At 44.4% G+C, this 16,705-nt stretch overlaps 1 protein-coding gene across 1 annotated transcript in view; it reads right to left on the reverse strand.

Annotated features, from left to right (window-relative positions):
• The window catches only part of SLC35F1 (solute carrier family 35 member F1), a 258,323-nt gene extending 253,096 nt beyond the window's left edge, over positions 1-5,227 (reverse strand). Inside the window, exon 1 of the mRNA XM_069973677.1 lies at positions 4,768-5,227. Coding sequence (XP_069829778.1) covers positions 4,768-4,877 — 110 coding nt within the window. The 5' untranslated portion in view covers positions 4,878-5,227. The remainder of the gene's footprint in view (positions 1-4,767) is intronic.
• Between the last annotated feature and the right edge of the window lie 11,478 nt (positions 5,228-16,705).

A 16,705-nucleotide genomic window follows, 5' to 3' on the forward strand; every position in this document is an offset into this window, starting at 1 on the left:
ATGGGAATCTCTCAGAAGCTGCAACAAATGCCCCATTATTGCTGGGAAGGATTGATATAACGTTAAGTAAGGGATGGCTGTATACACTGTGCCCCACTGCGCTCTGGAGTGGCTTCTCTCCCTTCCATTGCTCTTCTCCTCTCAGGTGATCACAGCAGGAAGATGTATTCTGCATCCACCATACAAACCTAATGCACATTTTAGTATTCATGAACTTTCATAAAGAGCATAATATGAAGAATGCAATAGAATTGATTTCACATTTACAGGGTATTTGTCCATACTTCACAAAATGGATCTAAATCTATAAAGCACGGTTCATCTAATCTGAAGTTGATGGGATTTGTAATAGTAAAGTTGCAAATCGAGTATGTTAGAACACATGGTAGGGTTTGAGCAATGTCAGAATTAATGCTAATAATAATAATTTAAAGAGCGCCTCTGCTCTCACTAATAAAACTTTACATCCGCTCATAATTTTCCTCTCTAAGTCTGCACAGTAATTTGTTGGAGCAATAGTTCATGCTCCTGGCTGCTCTCCCTCTGTAACTGGGAACGGGAAGTCACCACATCAGTCATATAAAGAGGCTTTAATCTTAAAGGGGTATTCTGCTAAAACATTACTTTTCATATATTGCTGCCCATGGTGAGACTAACAATTCCTTCCATACTTGTTATTATCTATTCAGTCTCCTTCCCCCAGTTCTTAGCTGCTGCTTTCTGCTGAAGACACAAACATCTGTGTGTGAGCTTTTCTCTCCATCTCCGCCACCTCCCCCTCCCTTCCAAGAAGGCTGATGTAAACAAGTCCCTAGCTTCTTTGTAATGCTGGGAGGGTTAATCTGAGGTCAAGTTGCTAATGAACTTGTTGTGATCATTTCTCCCGACATTAAAAAGATTTTACAAAGTTGCAGATAGGGACTTGTTTACATCAGCCGTCTCGGAAGGGATGGGGGGGGGGGGGAGAGGGGAGATGGAGAGAAAAGCTCACACACAGTTTTTTGCTTCTTCAGCAGAAAGCAGCAGCTCAGAACTGGGGGAAGGAGACTGAATAGATAGTAACAAGTATGGAATAAATTGTTAGTCTCACCATTGGCAGCAACACATGAAAAGTTATGTTTGAGTGAAATACCCCTTTACTTATAAAGAACAATTTTTAATCACCGTGAATACATACAAATGTGGAAGGACACACTCCCTTCCTTCCAATCTTTTCACTTACTGTCTGTTAATGTTATGTTTGTCCCCCCTGCATATCCATCATGTGCCTCTGTCTAGATTGGTACAAAAATAAGATGGCACTACTATACAGAGGACGTCCCATGCACCCTGGGGGGTTGCGAATCCCTATGCTTACACCCCATGCACACATCCATAGTGACCCAAACCCCAAATATAGTGTCCAAAAAAACTGACAGAACAGGAAGTCTCAGTTTTATATTAGACCTAGTAAACGGAATAAAAATTGCAAGACTTCAGTGAAATGGAAATTTAAGAGAAGAAAAAAAAAATTACTAAAAACTCTTTAAAAAATTGTTTGAAGCGTTACTCTCATTTTCAGTGACGGCCATATCATCAGATATGTCAAAAGTTATTGATCACACCAGGTCTCACCCCTGACACTTGCTGAGGTGCAGCCAGGGGGGAGTGAGCGGCAGTGCTCTCCATTCCAAGGCTGACAGAACATGCTACTACGTCGCTTCATAAACTCTAACCAGCAGAAAATCACTCTATACAAGCTGAAGGTCCCCAGGATGATGCTCATCAATCAGACATGTGACCATTGACCCATACAATGGAGACATCTGGGAGGGTAAGACACATAGTACATATAATGCATTGTGGGCCTTTTCTGAGCCATATATGAAGATGCGCTTGGACACTGCACAGTACAATTTCTCTTGTATGCTAGGGGTAACTACCAATATCTGCCCTTATTCTATTATATGGACACTGCACAGTACCACTTCCCTTGCACTGTGTCCTGGGGGTAACTACCAATATCTGCCCTTATTCTATTATATGGATACTGCACAGTACCACTTCCCTTGTCCTGTATCCTGGGGGGTAACTACCAATATATGCCCTTATTCTATTATATGGACACTGCACGATACGACTAGTCTTATCCTGTATGCTGGGAGTAACTACCAATATCTGCCCTTCTTCTGTTATATGGACACTGCACAGTACGACTAGTCTTATCCTGTATGCTGGGAGTAACTACCAATATCTGCCCTTCTTCTATTATATGGACACTGCACGGTACGACTAGTCTTATCCTGTATGCTGGGGGTAACTACCAATATCTGCCCTTCTTCTATTATATGGACACTGCACGGTACGACTAGTCTTATCCTGTATGCTGGGAGTAACTACCAATATCTGCCCTTCTTCTGTTATATGGACACTGCACGATACGACTAGTCTTATCCTGTATGCTGGGGGTAAGTACCAATATCTGCCCTTCTTCTGTTATATGGACACTGCACGGTACGACTAGTCTTATCCTGTATGCTGGGGGTAAGTACCAATATCTGCCCTTCTTCTGTTATATGGACACTGCACGGTACGACTAGTCTTATCCTGTATGCTGGGGGTAAGTACCAATATCTGCCCTCTTCTGTTATATGGACACAAGGCTGTGTGAGTTTCTGCATGTAGTGCAACTACTGGCCGCATTGGTCACATCCTGCATACAATTTCTGCTAGAGGAGATAAGAAGCCTGCCACATCTTAATAATCCAATACTTACTAGTATTACTGGTTACAGAAAATCCTGGAAAGTGACCTCATGATGAGAGATCAAAGCAGATGGTAGCAGAGATAGAGAAGGAGGATGGAAAGGACTGTACCCAGACAGCACCGAGAACTAGACCAACTCAATCAACCAAATATCCCATTGCCAAATGCTTAGTTGCCATAAATGACTATACAGCAAGTACATTGATGTTACTGGTTCCTCAGACCTTTTGCACCATCCGAACCAAACTCAGCTTTGAGGGAAAAGTCGGGGGACGCGTTCAATCAGAAATTTAAGATGGAGCACAACAAAAGAATCATGAATTAGAAAATATTTGCATTTGTTTAGATCCATCTGTAACATTGTCAATGTGAATGTTGTATTGGAGCCAGTGCATCTAGTAACAATCCGGGGCTCCTATGGCAAACCCCATAGTTGGTGATAGCACATATGTTACTGTGCCACCGGGATAAAGGACAATGTGGGTCCCTCAAAGGGAATATACTGTATGATCCAGGCTTTTAAAAACATGGATTTATTTTAACACAAGAATCATTCTGGAGTTATTGCTTATATTATAATAATAATAATAATAATAGGGTACCACAATATAATTGCTTACAGCTACTCCCCTTGTAATAGGAGGTGATTATGTAAGGGGAAAACAAAACACTAATGGGGTTTCCTTCAGTCTCCTTTGCTAACTACAATCCTCATTGTACAATCCTCTAACTTACAAAACTGATGGACAGCCATAGGAAAAAAAATGCTAGGCTCCAAGATTATTTTTGCTTAATAAAGGGGTAATTCAGCAAAAAAAAAAAAAAATTCAAATCACCTTGTAAATTATTTCTATTAAAAAAATCTCAAGTCTTCCAGTACTTATCAGCTGCTGTATGTCCAGCTGTATTCTTTCCTAAAGCTTTGGCTGTCCAGGCATGATGGGAATTGTAGTTTTGCAACAGCTGGAGGGCTGAAGGTTCCCCATCCTTGCTCTATACCGGTGCTTCTCAATTCCAGTCCTCAGGCCTCACCAACAGGTCATGTTTTGAGGATTTCCCATACAAAGACAACTGTGATAATACCTTATGCACTGAGTATAATTATATCACCTGTAAAATACTAAGGAAATCCTCAAAACATGACCTGTTGGTGAGGCCTGAGGACTGGAATTGAGAAGCACTGCTACTGCTCTGGACAGTTCCTGTCACTAACGGAGGTGGCAGCAGAGAGCACCACGCCAGATTGGAAAGAATACACCACTTCCTGCAGGACACACAGCAGCTGATAAGTACTGGAAGACTGGAGATTTTTTAATAGAAACACATTACAAATCTCTGGCACCAGTCGATTTGAAAGAATTTTGTTTTTCTAAACTAACCTTTTTAAGAATTATTACCCAGAAACCAAACCATAGTAGCCATCACATAAGGAGACGGGATTGGGTTTAGCTGGATAACCGGGCTCATATACAATCCTATTAAACAGGACGACGCAACCGTTATCAATACGTGAACAGCGCTAGGACTTATAACATAACATTTATCAGTATTATATAAACAATCGGCGGCTTCTGGGAAATATTTACATATATATATATATATATCAATTGTTACTTTCAACAAAGTAAATTATACAATAAAAGTATATTCCAACAACCAAAATGTCACCAGATAAAGTGACTAGTAGCAGGTAAGTCCAGCAGGAGGTGTCCTGTGCAGCCTGTCAGTCAGTGTGAGGCTGGGAACCTGAGCTCTGCTTCATCTGCTGCAGCTGCTGGGAATAGTTGGAGGACCAGGAATCTCCAGGAGTCCATTGGCCAATGCTATTCCACAGGTAGCAGCAGGACAAGGACACACATGACTCTAGAGGACTGAGATTATATATATATATATATATATATATATATATATATATATATATATATATATATATATATATATATATATATATATATATATATATATGTGTATAGGTATATAGGCTGTAGCCCTCTCCTGTGCAGCACACTGCAGCCTCCTCACCTGTTAAACACTTTCCTCAGCCTCTGCAGAGGACCGGGGCTGGCGGAGATGCTCTCTGCCGGTAGGTTCTCGATGGTGGACACGACATGGTTTGCCTGCTCGGGAATCATCGCTGTTCCAGGCTCAGAGAGCAGGGCGCATCTTCCGGAGCTCGGCACCCAGGACACTGCACACCGGAGCGGGGGCGGCGGGGAGGGCGGCAGCCACAGGTTCCGAGAAGCCAACGGGACAAGTCACACAGTTGGTTGGAGCCCAGGGATCCCCGGACATACAGGTGATGGGGGTGAGTGAGCGCTGCAGCCGTGCGGGGCACCGGTCATGGGACTCTCCTCCTCCCGGCGGTGCCGCTGCGCCCGGTCAGCTCGGTGCAGCCTGTGTGCCCGGAGTGATGAGCGGATGCTGAGGAGAGGGGAGGTGTGCGGCAGCGGCAGCAGCAGATCTGCAGGGCTGGTGGGCTGTGCTCCCCTCACCAAACGCTAAATACACGGCACAGCCGCCAGAGGGCGCCAGCACGGGGGGCTCCGGCTTCAGCAGACACCGGTTATCGGTAATGGCCAATAGCATGACGGGACTTGTAGTCTCCCCCGCCCCGTGCAGCGCAGACACCTGAGCCACTATTTCAGCACCTGTGAGAGCCGGACAGCGGCCGCACCTCGTCTACACCGGGGAGGGCTCTGCGGTACCGCGACCCATACCTGAAGCCGATCACTGCTATGTGTCCCACATCTATTACATTACATTACATCTATTGTTTACTGGAAGCAGCTTCAGGATGGGAATGGACTGTCCTTAATACCCCTGCCCTCACCATGATCCCTACCTGCCCCCCTGTGCCCCCCACTGGATAGTCAGTAATACATGGCACAGGTGCCTAATCTTATAGAGAGTCCCCTGAAATGTGGGCAGTCACCCCAGGCTCCTGGCAGGCCAGTCTGCCTTCTTATACCTAGTTACTAAATACCCCTGCCCTCACCATGGTCGCTACCTGCCCCCCTGTGCCCCCCTCACTGGATAGTCAGTAATACTTGGCACACGTAGAGAGTCCCCTGAAATGTGGGCAGTCACCCCAGGCTCCTGGCAGGCCGCTCTGCCTTATACCCAGTTACTAAATACCCCTGCCCTCACCATGGTCCCTACCTGCCCCCCTGTGCCCCCCTCACTGGATAGTCAGTAATACATGGCACAGGTGCCTACTCTTATAGAGAGTCCCCTGAAATGTGGGCAGTCACCCCAGGCTCCTGGCAGGCCGCTCTGCCTTATACCCAGTTACTAAATACCACTGCCCTCACCATGGTCCCTACCTGCCCCCCTGTGCCCCCCTCACTGGATAGTCAGTAATACTTGGCACACGTAGAGAGTCCCCTGAAATGTGGGCAGTCACCCCAGGCTCCTGGCAGGCCAGTCTGCCTTCTTATACCTAGTTACTAAATACCCCTGCCCTCACCATTGTCGCTACCTGCCCCCCTGTGCCCCCCCCCCCCCCACTGGATAGTCAGTAATACATGGCACAGGTGCCTACTCTTATAGAGAGTCCCCTGAAATGTGGGCAGTCACCCCAGGCTCCTGGCAGGCCAGTCTGCCTTCTTATACCTAGTTACTAAATACCCCTGCCCTCACCATTGTCGCTACCTGCCCCCCTGTGCCCCCCCCCCCCCACTGGATAGTCAGTAATACATGGCACAGGTGCCTACTCTTATAGAGAGTCCCCTGAAATGTGGGCAGTCACCCCAGGCTCCTGGCAGGCCAGTCTGCCTTCTTATACCTAGTTACTAAATACCCCTGCCCTCACCATTGTCGCTACCTGCCCCCCTGTGCCCCCCCCCCCCCCCACTGGATAGTCAGTAATACATGGCACAGGTGCCTACTCTTATAGAGAGTCCCCTGAAATGTGGGCAGTCACCCCAGGCTCCTGGCAGGCCGCTCTGCCTTATACCCAATTAGCAAAAATAGAAAAATCCCAATGCACAGTTCAGCATTCACAAACAAAAAGAAAGCGTTTATAGGGAATAAATTGTTTATTTAATATTTTTTTAAAAAATATATAAAATATACATGGAACAACAGCCACCGGCACTACTCCAGGGAAATTCACCAACAATGGAGGTTGTACATGTAGCAAGTCAGAAAACGCACAGTGTATACCGATCACTGGTTGGCGCTCACTTTTCCTGAATGTAGAGATCAAACGTTACAGTCCATAATGGTAGAAAATGAGAAGGGCACTCACCCCTCAGTGTGATCTTCTTTATTCGTATTGAGTAAGACGCCAGACACCTGAAATGTAACAAGGTTACAGGTTCATTGTTCGCACACATGCTCGCTTCTTCAGACCTTCTTGTGCGCGAACCAGCTGTAACCTTGCTTCATTTCAGGTGTCTGGCGTCTTACTGAATTGCGCAGTATGTCCTGTGTTTTTTTAATACACTGTACAAATAAAAAAGATTTAGGGGGTGAGTGCCCTTTGTATTTTCTACCATTTTGGACACACACACACACACACACACACACACACACACACACAACACACACAACACACATACACACACATACACCTAAACCAGAGTCTGTGTAATGTCAGAGAAAAGAATTCATTACAACATTACAATTCGGACACATGACACAAATGCAAAAAGATGGGATACCAAGACATCTCCAAATATATATGCTTAGTAGAGGGATGTTGCCATCGTACAATAATCCCCCCATCGCACAAAATAGAGAAAAAGGAAATATGTTTATAAAGTGCAAGTGCTGTAACAAGTAACAAGTAACACAGCCAATAAACAGTAACTGGAGCCAAGACCCTCCATTGTTGGCTCACAGGTTTGTGGTAGGGGACGTGTGACAGGTGTACTGGGCCCTACAGCCAACCCCCCTGTCCCTGTGCTGTTGCAGGGCCCTATCACACAGAATGATTATCATTAAAGATGAGCGAACCTGGAGCATGCTCGAGTCGATCCGAACCCGAACTTTCGGCATTTGATTAGCGGTGGCTGCTGAACTTGGATAAAGCCCTAAGGCTATGTGGAAAACATGGATATAGTCATTGGCTGTATCCATGTTTTCTAGACAACCTTAGAGCTTTATCCAAGTTCTGCAGCCCCAGCTGATCAAATATCGAATGTTCGGGTTCGGATCGACTCGAACCCGAACCCGGTTCGCTCCTCTCTAATTATCATGCAAAGAAAGTTATATGGTTCGAGTTTAAGTGATAATCGTTCCGTGTATATGCAGACATATAAAGTACTGGAAAAAAAACGATAGTAGCAGTAGACAGACAAAGTCAAGATAAAAGATAATTAAGTTTATTGTGGTATTACATATACAAAGTGTATACAGAGTGAATGTATTGACAGTAAGAAAGTATGTGAGATAGATATGGATATAATAGTCAGTAGGAGAGGGCCAGCCGTCAGGTATGGCTTGCCTATCTGAATGGGGGCCGCTAGCGGAGTCTTGCCCTGCACTAAATGGTAGTATAGCCAAGCTTATTCCACCAGCCATAGTACTGTGTAGATCAGGGGTACTCAACAACTTTTAGTGAAGGTCCACTTACCGGAGTCTATTGTCAGGTGACGTTCCGAGCAGAACATCAGTAGAAAACGTGTTAACTTTTCACTAACTAAAATAGTTCAACAAAATAGTAGTTGAACTATATACATACAGAATTGATGCTTATTAGTGGGAAAACTGGCATTTTTTTCTCTCTCACCAGCCCTTATATAGCCCCCCCTGTGCTTTCCCCCAGTAGTATATAGCCCCCCTGTTGCTTCACAGTAGTATATAGACCCCTGTGCGCTCCCCCAGTAGTATAAAGCCCCCCTGTGCGCTCTCCCCCAGTAGTATATAGCCCCACCTGTGCACTCCCACAGTAGTATATAGTCCCCCTGTGCCCTCCTTCTGTAGTATATAGCCCCCCTGTGAGCTCCCCCCAGTAGTATATAGCCCCCCTGTCCGCTCCCCCCCAGTAGTATATAGTCCCCTGTGAGCTCCCCCCAGTAATATATAGGCCCCCTGTGCGCGCTCCCCCAGTAGTATATATCCCCCCGTGTGCTCTCCCCCTCCCATATAGTATAACATAAAAAAACCAAACACTTATACTCACCTGGGTCCAGGCGTCTCCTCTCCTCTTCGCTCTTGTGGCCGCACTGCAGCAGTCACAAGAGGCTGCTCTCCCCTTATCCTGGCATCAATGCTCCAGTGACGTCACTCAAGCGGCAAAACCAGAGGCAGAGTGCGGCCTCTTGTAACCGCTAAGACCGCAAGAGTCACTGACAGGGAGGGAGCCAATGGCTCTCTCTCTGTCAGTGCTGCTGCACGGTAACTATAAGCGCTCATTATGAGCGCTCATAGTTACTGTGCAGAGTGCAGCTCAGTATACAGGTATACTAAACTGCAGCAGGGGGTCCAGAGAGCTGGCCTCCGCGGTCCGCAAGTTGAGGACCTCTGGTGTAGATAATAGTGAGAAGCTAGGATGTGCTCCTAAATTGCAAAGTTAGTTTCAGACGTATAGTCCCCTTATATACCCGGAAGAGGATGGGTCAGATATAGGCAGTTTACAACCCAATATGGTACACATTAGGATTTCTTGTAGGTAGATAGACATAGTACAGCCTGAGGGGAGATATTGTGTCATTAGAGAAATACTCTCCTTGGCATGTGGGACCACAATTTCAGGTCATTTGCAAAAGCGCTCATTTGTGATAGTTTATTGTTAGTTGGAGAAAACAAAAAATCAATTTGTCTAGTAGGACCCTGGGGGGGGGGGGGGGGGGGGGTATGAATCAGAGTCTGTGCCTAACACAGATTTTTAAAAAAATGTGCAGCTACCCAGAGAGGTGAATCCAGGTAGTGTAACCTGTTACAGGAAACTGTCAAATCACGACAGCATGTAACGGAAGAACGTACGTCCACTTACCGAGGGTCGAGGGCCTTCTGACGGCCTGTCAGGCCTGCCATGTATATATCTCTATCCAACCATGCTTGGGAGGGGTAAAAGAAGTAACATGCTCTTACCTCCCCAGCCCCACCGCTCATGGCCGCATACCAACGATCCGGTCCCTGGGTCCCTGGCCACTTCCTGGTCTGAGAGGGGACTGGGTTGTGATATGTCAGGTCCGCTTAGCTGAGCGGACCTCACACGTCACTACCTGGGTCCCTGTTCAGACCAGGAAGCAGCTGGAGACCCCGGTTGGAGTGGGTGAGCGCTGGAGTGGGGGAGGTAAGAACATGTTATTTCTTTTATCCTCCCCCTGCTGCCAAGCAGTTGCTAAAAAATGGGTCATGTCCACATTCCTCAAAGGTATATAAATAAAAAAATTATTCACTGATGTAATAAAAAGAATTATAACACTAATTGTTTCCCTTGTTCTATAACAATTAATAATACAATGATTTAATCTATTTATTAAAAAAGTGTAAGACTTCTTCAAGTGAATTATTGGTGGATGTCTTGTGTATTCCATTGATGGAGAACAGGATAATTCATTTGCAGAGATTTAATCATGCAGGTAATGCTTTGACTAGATACAGTCGATGTTTTCCCATTGATTCTCGGAGATTAGCTGCATTCTGCCAAATCCTTCTAAGAGAACATAAACAACATAAATTTGTAATGGGATTAACTCACTGGATCGTTCTCTTCTCCAATCCAAATACTCAGATGTTAAATAGAGTAGGATTCCACCCAACCATCTCTACTCTAACAACAAGGCCCTTGTCAGGATAGGGACAGGGAGACACAAGGACAGGTGAGCCCTGTAGCTGGCACCCTGCAAGCGCACTCCAGCAGACCGGCTGCCAGGGACGCCGTCGGCGCGTCCCTAGCAACCAGCCGTGCACTAAGGTCGCATCATAGTCACAGCAGGCCGGCTGCTAGGGACGCTGTTGGCGCGCCCCTAGCAACCGGCCCTGCTCATCACCAGGGACGCCGTCGGCTCTGCCCTGAGTACGGCCGCGCGCTCTGGCACGGCCAGGAGCTGGGCGCGCGGCTCGGATCCTGACAGCCCTTTTTACTATGTTTGCATTTAAAAGTCCTCTAGGGGAACTCTAAAATTGTAAAGATAAAAATAATAATAAAAATAAAATAAAATTTAGCAAGTAAAAAAAAGTCTAAATTCTGGAGAAAGTAACAAATTTGGTATCATGAATCACAGTCAGCAGCTACTAACCAAAACTTGTCAAGTTCAATCCCTTAACACGTAACTGTCAATTCAGAGTCATTTTTCTGAAAACAATAAATATCTATAGTACAAGCAATTTTAAGAAACTCTGTTATATGTTTTATTTATCAAAAGAGTTTCCTTCTGTACTGAAAAAGCAGTTTTTCTAGCTCCCCTCTGACTTCAGATGAAGCAGGTTTGCAGGTTTGCACAGCACAACACCCTGCAATCTTCTCTCAGCAAGTTCCTAGATGAGCACTGACCTTTTTGACCCCTGAATCCAGCGTTTAAGGTGCCCAGACAGTCTACAAACAGCTGACCTTCATGTCTCTTCTTCCTGCTCACTCATCTCCCTCGGCCCCTTCCACCTCCATAGGATATAATGGACACAGCAGAACCCGTCTTCACTTGCTCCTCTGTAATGAAGACAGATTAGCCTGATAATGCACAGATAAGAAGTCAGGGGGGGGGGGAGGCTGGGAAACAGCTTCTTGAGTACAGAAAGAGGATTTTTACCTAAAAAAAAAACTATTATAGAGTTTCTTAAAATTGCCTATACTACTGATTTCTACAATAAAAAAAGACAGTTACACTCTAAGCACTGAAAATTTTGTTTTTGCACTTTTTTTTTTCTTTGTCATGTTTAAAAGACCATAACAGAGAGGAAAATGCTTGCTCTTTGGCAGACCGCATATTTTGTGCAGCAGTAAAATTGGCTGTACATCTGTCCATATAAACAGGAGACGTGTAGCCAATAACAATAAATGTTAATGGCGCACGTCTGATACGGTGATTATTCGGGTGGCCTGGCAGGTTGATTGACTGTGCTGTGTAAAGGAATTGCATCCAAACACTGATTTTGCTGATCGGCACTCGTTTGCATCTTGCTCAGATCCTTCTCTTGGCAGACTTTGGACTCTGTGGCGGCCGTATCATCACTGCAAAGACTCTTTGTTCTTCCTTGTTTGTGCTACGGACGTCCCGCCATCATGTATCATTATGATGCTGGAAGATTCTGCACTGACACAGCTTGTCTGAAGAGGAGGTCATTTTTTTAACAAATAAAATTGTACTTTTATTGGATATCTCATTATTGTGACCAACGATCATGCAACCTGATTTACTGGAGTGGAGAAGTTTTCTGGCATTTCTCCCATTTAAGGTTATACAGGAGTGGCTGCGGTCTTAGACCTCTCATCATGCGCTTTGAAGAGTTGTGTCTCTACACTACTAGGTGAGAGTCTTCCGTATTGTACCTGTAGATTGGGCTCTGATACTATGAGCTGTCTGCAATATGAAGTACTGTCTCAGGACGCACTGAAGTGGAATCCTAGAGCTCCAAGCTCGCTCACATCCCTCTATAGCAGATGGCCCCCTGTAGTAGATAGCCCCCCTATAGTAGATGGGCTGATGTGTAGTCCCCCTATAGTAGATGTCCCTGTGTAAGTCCTCATATAGTAAATAACCCCCTGTGAAGTCCCCCTATAGTAGATAGTCCCTTGTGTAGTCTCCCTATAGACAACACCAAGAGAAAAACAGGGGTATGCAATATCAAGGAGCACTCCAGAGATGCAGAAGTGCAAAAAATATTTATTAGAAATACATAGAAAATTAACATGTACTGACACAAAGGCGGGCAGAGGAATAACACATCCCTACACATTAAAAACAATTAAAATTCCCAAAGGAAAAAACACACATGGTGGGACCCACACGGTATGGGGTACCCCCAGGGTAAAGCCACTGAACTATGTTATAGCTCAACTGACCCTCATAGGTAGAACACAATGCATATACACCCTAGTAATGAAGAAAGATAAGTACAAAAAATATATATATAAATGAGTGTATGTGACTGTGTATGTGTCAAATAAATGGTGATAGGAGAAAATATTCTAATGAACAATGAAAAGTGTCAAACGAAAATTGAAAACCATCCAAAGAACATCACCAAATGGAGAGGAGCGATCCGTGGCTACCCATGATGCCCCTACGCGTTACGTTCCACCGGAACTTTGTCAGGGAGAAGGATATTCTGTGTAGGGATACTATTTATACATATACTAATATCAGAAGACACCTGTGTTTAATAATCCATCGAGACACTCACCCATCTCTGTTGATACGGCTTTCAGGGCATGTGTAACCATGGCAAAATGGCGCCCACGGCGTCCCGGTATTCATACTGCGCCTGCGCTAAGATGTATGAACGTAATGCGCCGCCGGAAGTCACAACATATGGTCATCCCGGCACTCACACTGCGCCTGCGCAAGAATGTATTGGCACAGAGCGCAGCCGGAAGCCGCATCAAATGGGCAGACATCATCAACTCGTCATATCATTCAGCCAATAAGAAGGCAATGACTGTTTATCCAGCGCGCTATGGATATCCTTAAGTATAATGCAAATAATGAGCAATATCAAAGCGTCCCGTAGAATCAGCAATCACCAGGCACAATACCAAGTTAGTATAGTCACTATATCGCTGAATCCTTCGGCGCATGCACAAACAAGACCCTTAGTGATAGGATCCCAATATATGTAAGGAAATATATACCTTATTATCATTAATGCACGGACATAACAATAAGTATCTCTACATGATGTCGGCGCATATCAATAAAATAAAAAAATAAAGTAAAAAGAGAAAATCAATCAATCAAATAAAGCGCACAGCATCATAGTCAGCGTGCGCATATGAGGGTGATCGTATCATTTGCAATGCATAGCTATAGTATCCATAGAAAATGCCAGTGTTAATGAAACAATAATAACGAACACCATAGCAACACATATATTATATTTTAGTCCATCATCCAATGGTCCATTTAACAATGTTAGTAGTCCACGCCAGCAATAGCAATACATGCGCATGCGCTCATTACAAATTACGGAGAATATCTTCAAGCACTAAGTTATCCCTACATCTATAATAAAGCGGAAAAAAGAGAAGACAAATTCATCACCACATATATCAGCGTATAAATGTCAGTGCCCAGCCGCGCCAGCAATGGCCATTGTATATATCAGAATATATATATATATATATATATATATATATATCTGAATTAAGCCCATTGCAGATTAGAAACAAGAAACATTGAATACCAACACAATAAATTACCCTTGCCATGGTACACATACCCCGAAAGAACATATCTGTACAGCTATTACTTTATAAAAATTCATTCCTTATCAACAATTAAATATCACTTAACAGTACAGCTGTTACATTTACACGATCCCTGTTCAATACTTGACCATATAAATTAGGCACATATGAAAGAGTGTCCATATCCCAAACTGTACTATCAGTAGCAGCCTAAGGCAGAAAGGCAGTAATGGTTCATAATTCAGAGGACATCATTTTATCATGGGGGCAGGCGAAGAATTCTCAATGTCCAAATCCCTATGTTATATTACATCAGATTGCAACATCAATGTCAGGACGAAGGGCAGGGGGCACAAGGATAGAGTGTCCATAATACACCTGGCCATAGTCCTGGGTTGGCTTGTAAACGGAAAACAAGCCTAGATGGTGTTTTATCCGCTTATTCTCAATATCATCACGAAAAATGGTGTACTTTAATATAGATGTCACAAAGTAAATTTCCTAGACGGCTTCCCAGGGGGAGAACTCAAGGATATCTAGAAATACATTCACTGTTGTCATCAGGAGTGAAGTGCATCCATTTGGCAGATCGAAAAGGACTCCCGGGCCCGGCTCTGATCCTAGTGGTGGGGACTCCACATCAGTAGTACGGTTTGGTAGTATAGACATTACGAATGGTATATATCCACCATATAAATGCTGACCTGAGTGAAAAACACACAGACACAAGATCTGAATACCGAAACAACAATGTGCAACCACCCCAGAAGAAAGTGTAGGAACTGAGGAAAAAAAGGGAAAAGAAGACAAACACAGAAAAAAGGAAAGAAAAAAGAGAAAAAAGAAAGTGATAGGTGCAAAAACAAAAATAGAAATGGAAAAGAAAAATTAAAGAAAGGAAAAAAAAAAATTGTAAAAGTGTATGTATGTGAATGTCAATAGTGTGATGCTGATTGGGCATGTAAAACAATGTAGGTACAAAAATGTGTGAAGCAATAGTGTCAAATAGTGTATAGTGTAATGTGAAAAGCCTGTAAGAGAATAGAAAGAGTCTATCCATGGAAACAAGTCAGTAAGAAGCTGGGGAACAAAAAATGAATGAGTGAAACAGATAAGTATAATCCAACATCATAACAATCCTATCCACCAAACACTTACTTGTAGAAGCCTGTATACAGGAGTTCCTCATTCATTCCCTCCGGGACAAGACACCCAAGTTTATGAATCCATCTTGACTCTGTACAGGGGAGAGACTTAATGATATCACCTCCCCTTACACCCACAAACCTTTTCTCCAGCCCAAATACCCTCAATCCATTGCACCTACCGCCATGCTTATCCTTGAAGTGCGAAGCCACTGAGGTAAGGTCCAAGGTTGCATGAGATACCGTAGCCGCTCTTCTAATGTTTGACAGATGTTGTTGAATCCGTTTACGCAATTCTTGTGTTGTTTGTCCAACATAAACTAGAGAGCATGGGCACACTATCGCGTAGATCACGTTTCTGCTTCTGCAATTTATGTAATCCCTCAATACATACCGACTATTGTCCTTTGGATTGCAAAACTCATAGGTTGAAGGCATAAATTGACAGACACTGCAATCTTCACATGGATATGAGCCCTTGAATCGTGTGCCAGTACCTGTTCTCCGGTTAGGCCTAGTAAAATGGCTCCGGGTTACCAGATCTTTTAAATTACGTGCTCGTCTTGCTGTGAGCATCGGCCGGTCAGTTATGTGTGGGGTCAGTCTGGGTTCCGCCCTCAGGATATTCCAATTTCTTTCCAATATTCGGCGTATATCCTGCCATTGATTGGTGAAGGTGGTTACTATCCGGATTTTATTGGAAGTTTGTCTGATCCTGGGCTGTAATAACTGTGTCCTGTCCATGTCTCGGGCTCGATGGTATGCTCTAGAGATAATCCTTTTGGGGTAACCCCTTGCCTTGAACCTCTGGGTTAGTAGGTTTGCTTCCCTGCCGAAATCCACTTCACTGGAACAATTCCTCCTGATTCTGTAAAACTGTCCCACCAGAATGCTATCACGCAAATGCTGTGGGTGAAAGCTCCCATAGTGTAAAAGACTGTTGGTCGCAGTTTTTTTTGCGAAAAAGGGTTGTTTCAATCCTATTGGCCACCAACTCTAGTTTGAGATCCAAGAATTCCGCCGACGTCTCTGAAATATGGAACGTGAGATGGATGTTAAAATCATTCCGATTAAGTAAGGTCAGAAACGTTTCACATTCATCCCTGGTACCGGTCCATAGCATAAAAATGTTGTCTATGTACAGGTACCACTTGAATACATGCTGTTGGAAAGCTGCTAGGGGGTACACGTGGGCCCCCTCCCACCACCCCATAAAGAGGTTAGCGTAGGAGGGGGCACACCGCGCCCCCATGGCCGTACCTGAGACTTGACGGTAAAATATACCATTAAATACGAAGTAGTTCTGGTTCAAAATGAAAAACAGAAGCTCCAGCAAGAACTGTTTGTGTTGTACATCATTCGTAGATAGAAATGTTGACACTGCCCTTACCCCCAACTGGTGTCCAATGTTGGAATATAAGGATTCGACATCCATTGTGACCAGCAGACTACCATCTGGGATTTCCACTCCATCCAGCTGCTCAATAAGATGCATCGAGTCTCTCACATATGAGGGCAA

This window comes from Dendropsophus ebraccatus, chromosome 6, assembly GCF_027789765.1.
Source record: "Dendropsophus ebraccatus isolate aDenEbr1 chromosome 6, aDenEbr1.pat, whole genome shotgun sequence".
Taxonomy (NCBI): Eukaryota; Metazoa; Chordata; class Amphibia; order Anura; family Hylidae; genus Dendropsophus; species Dendropsophus ebraccatus.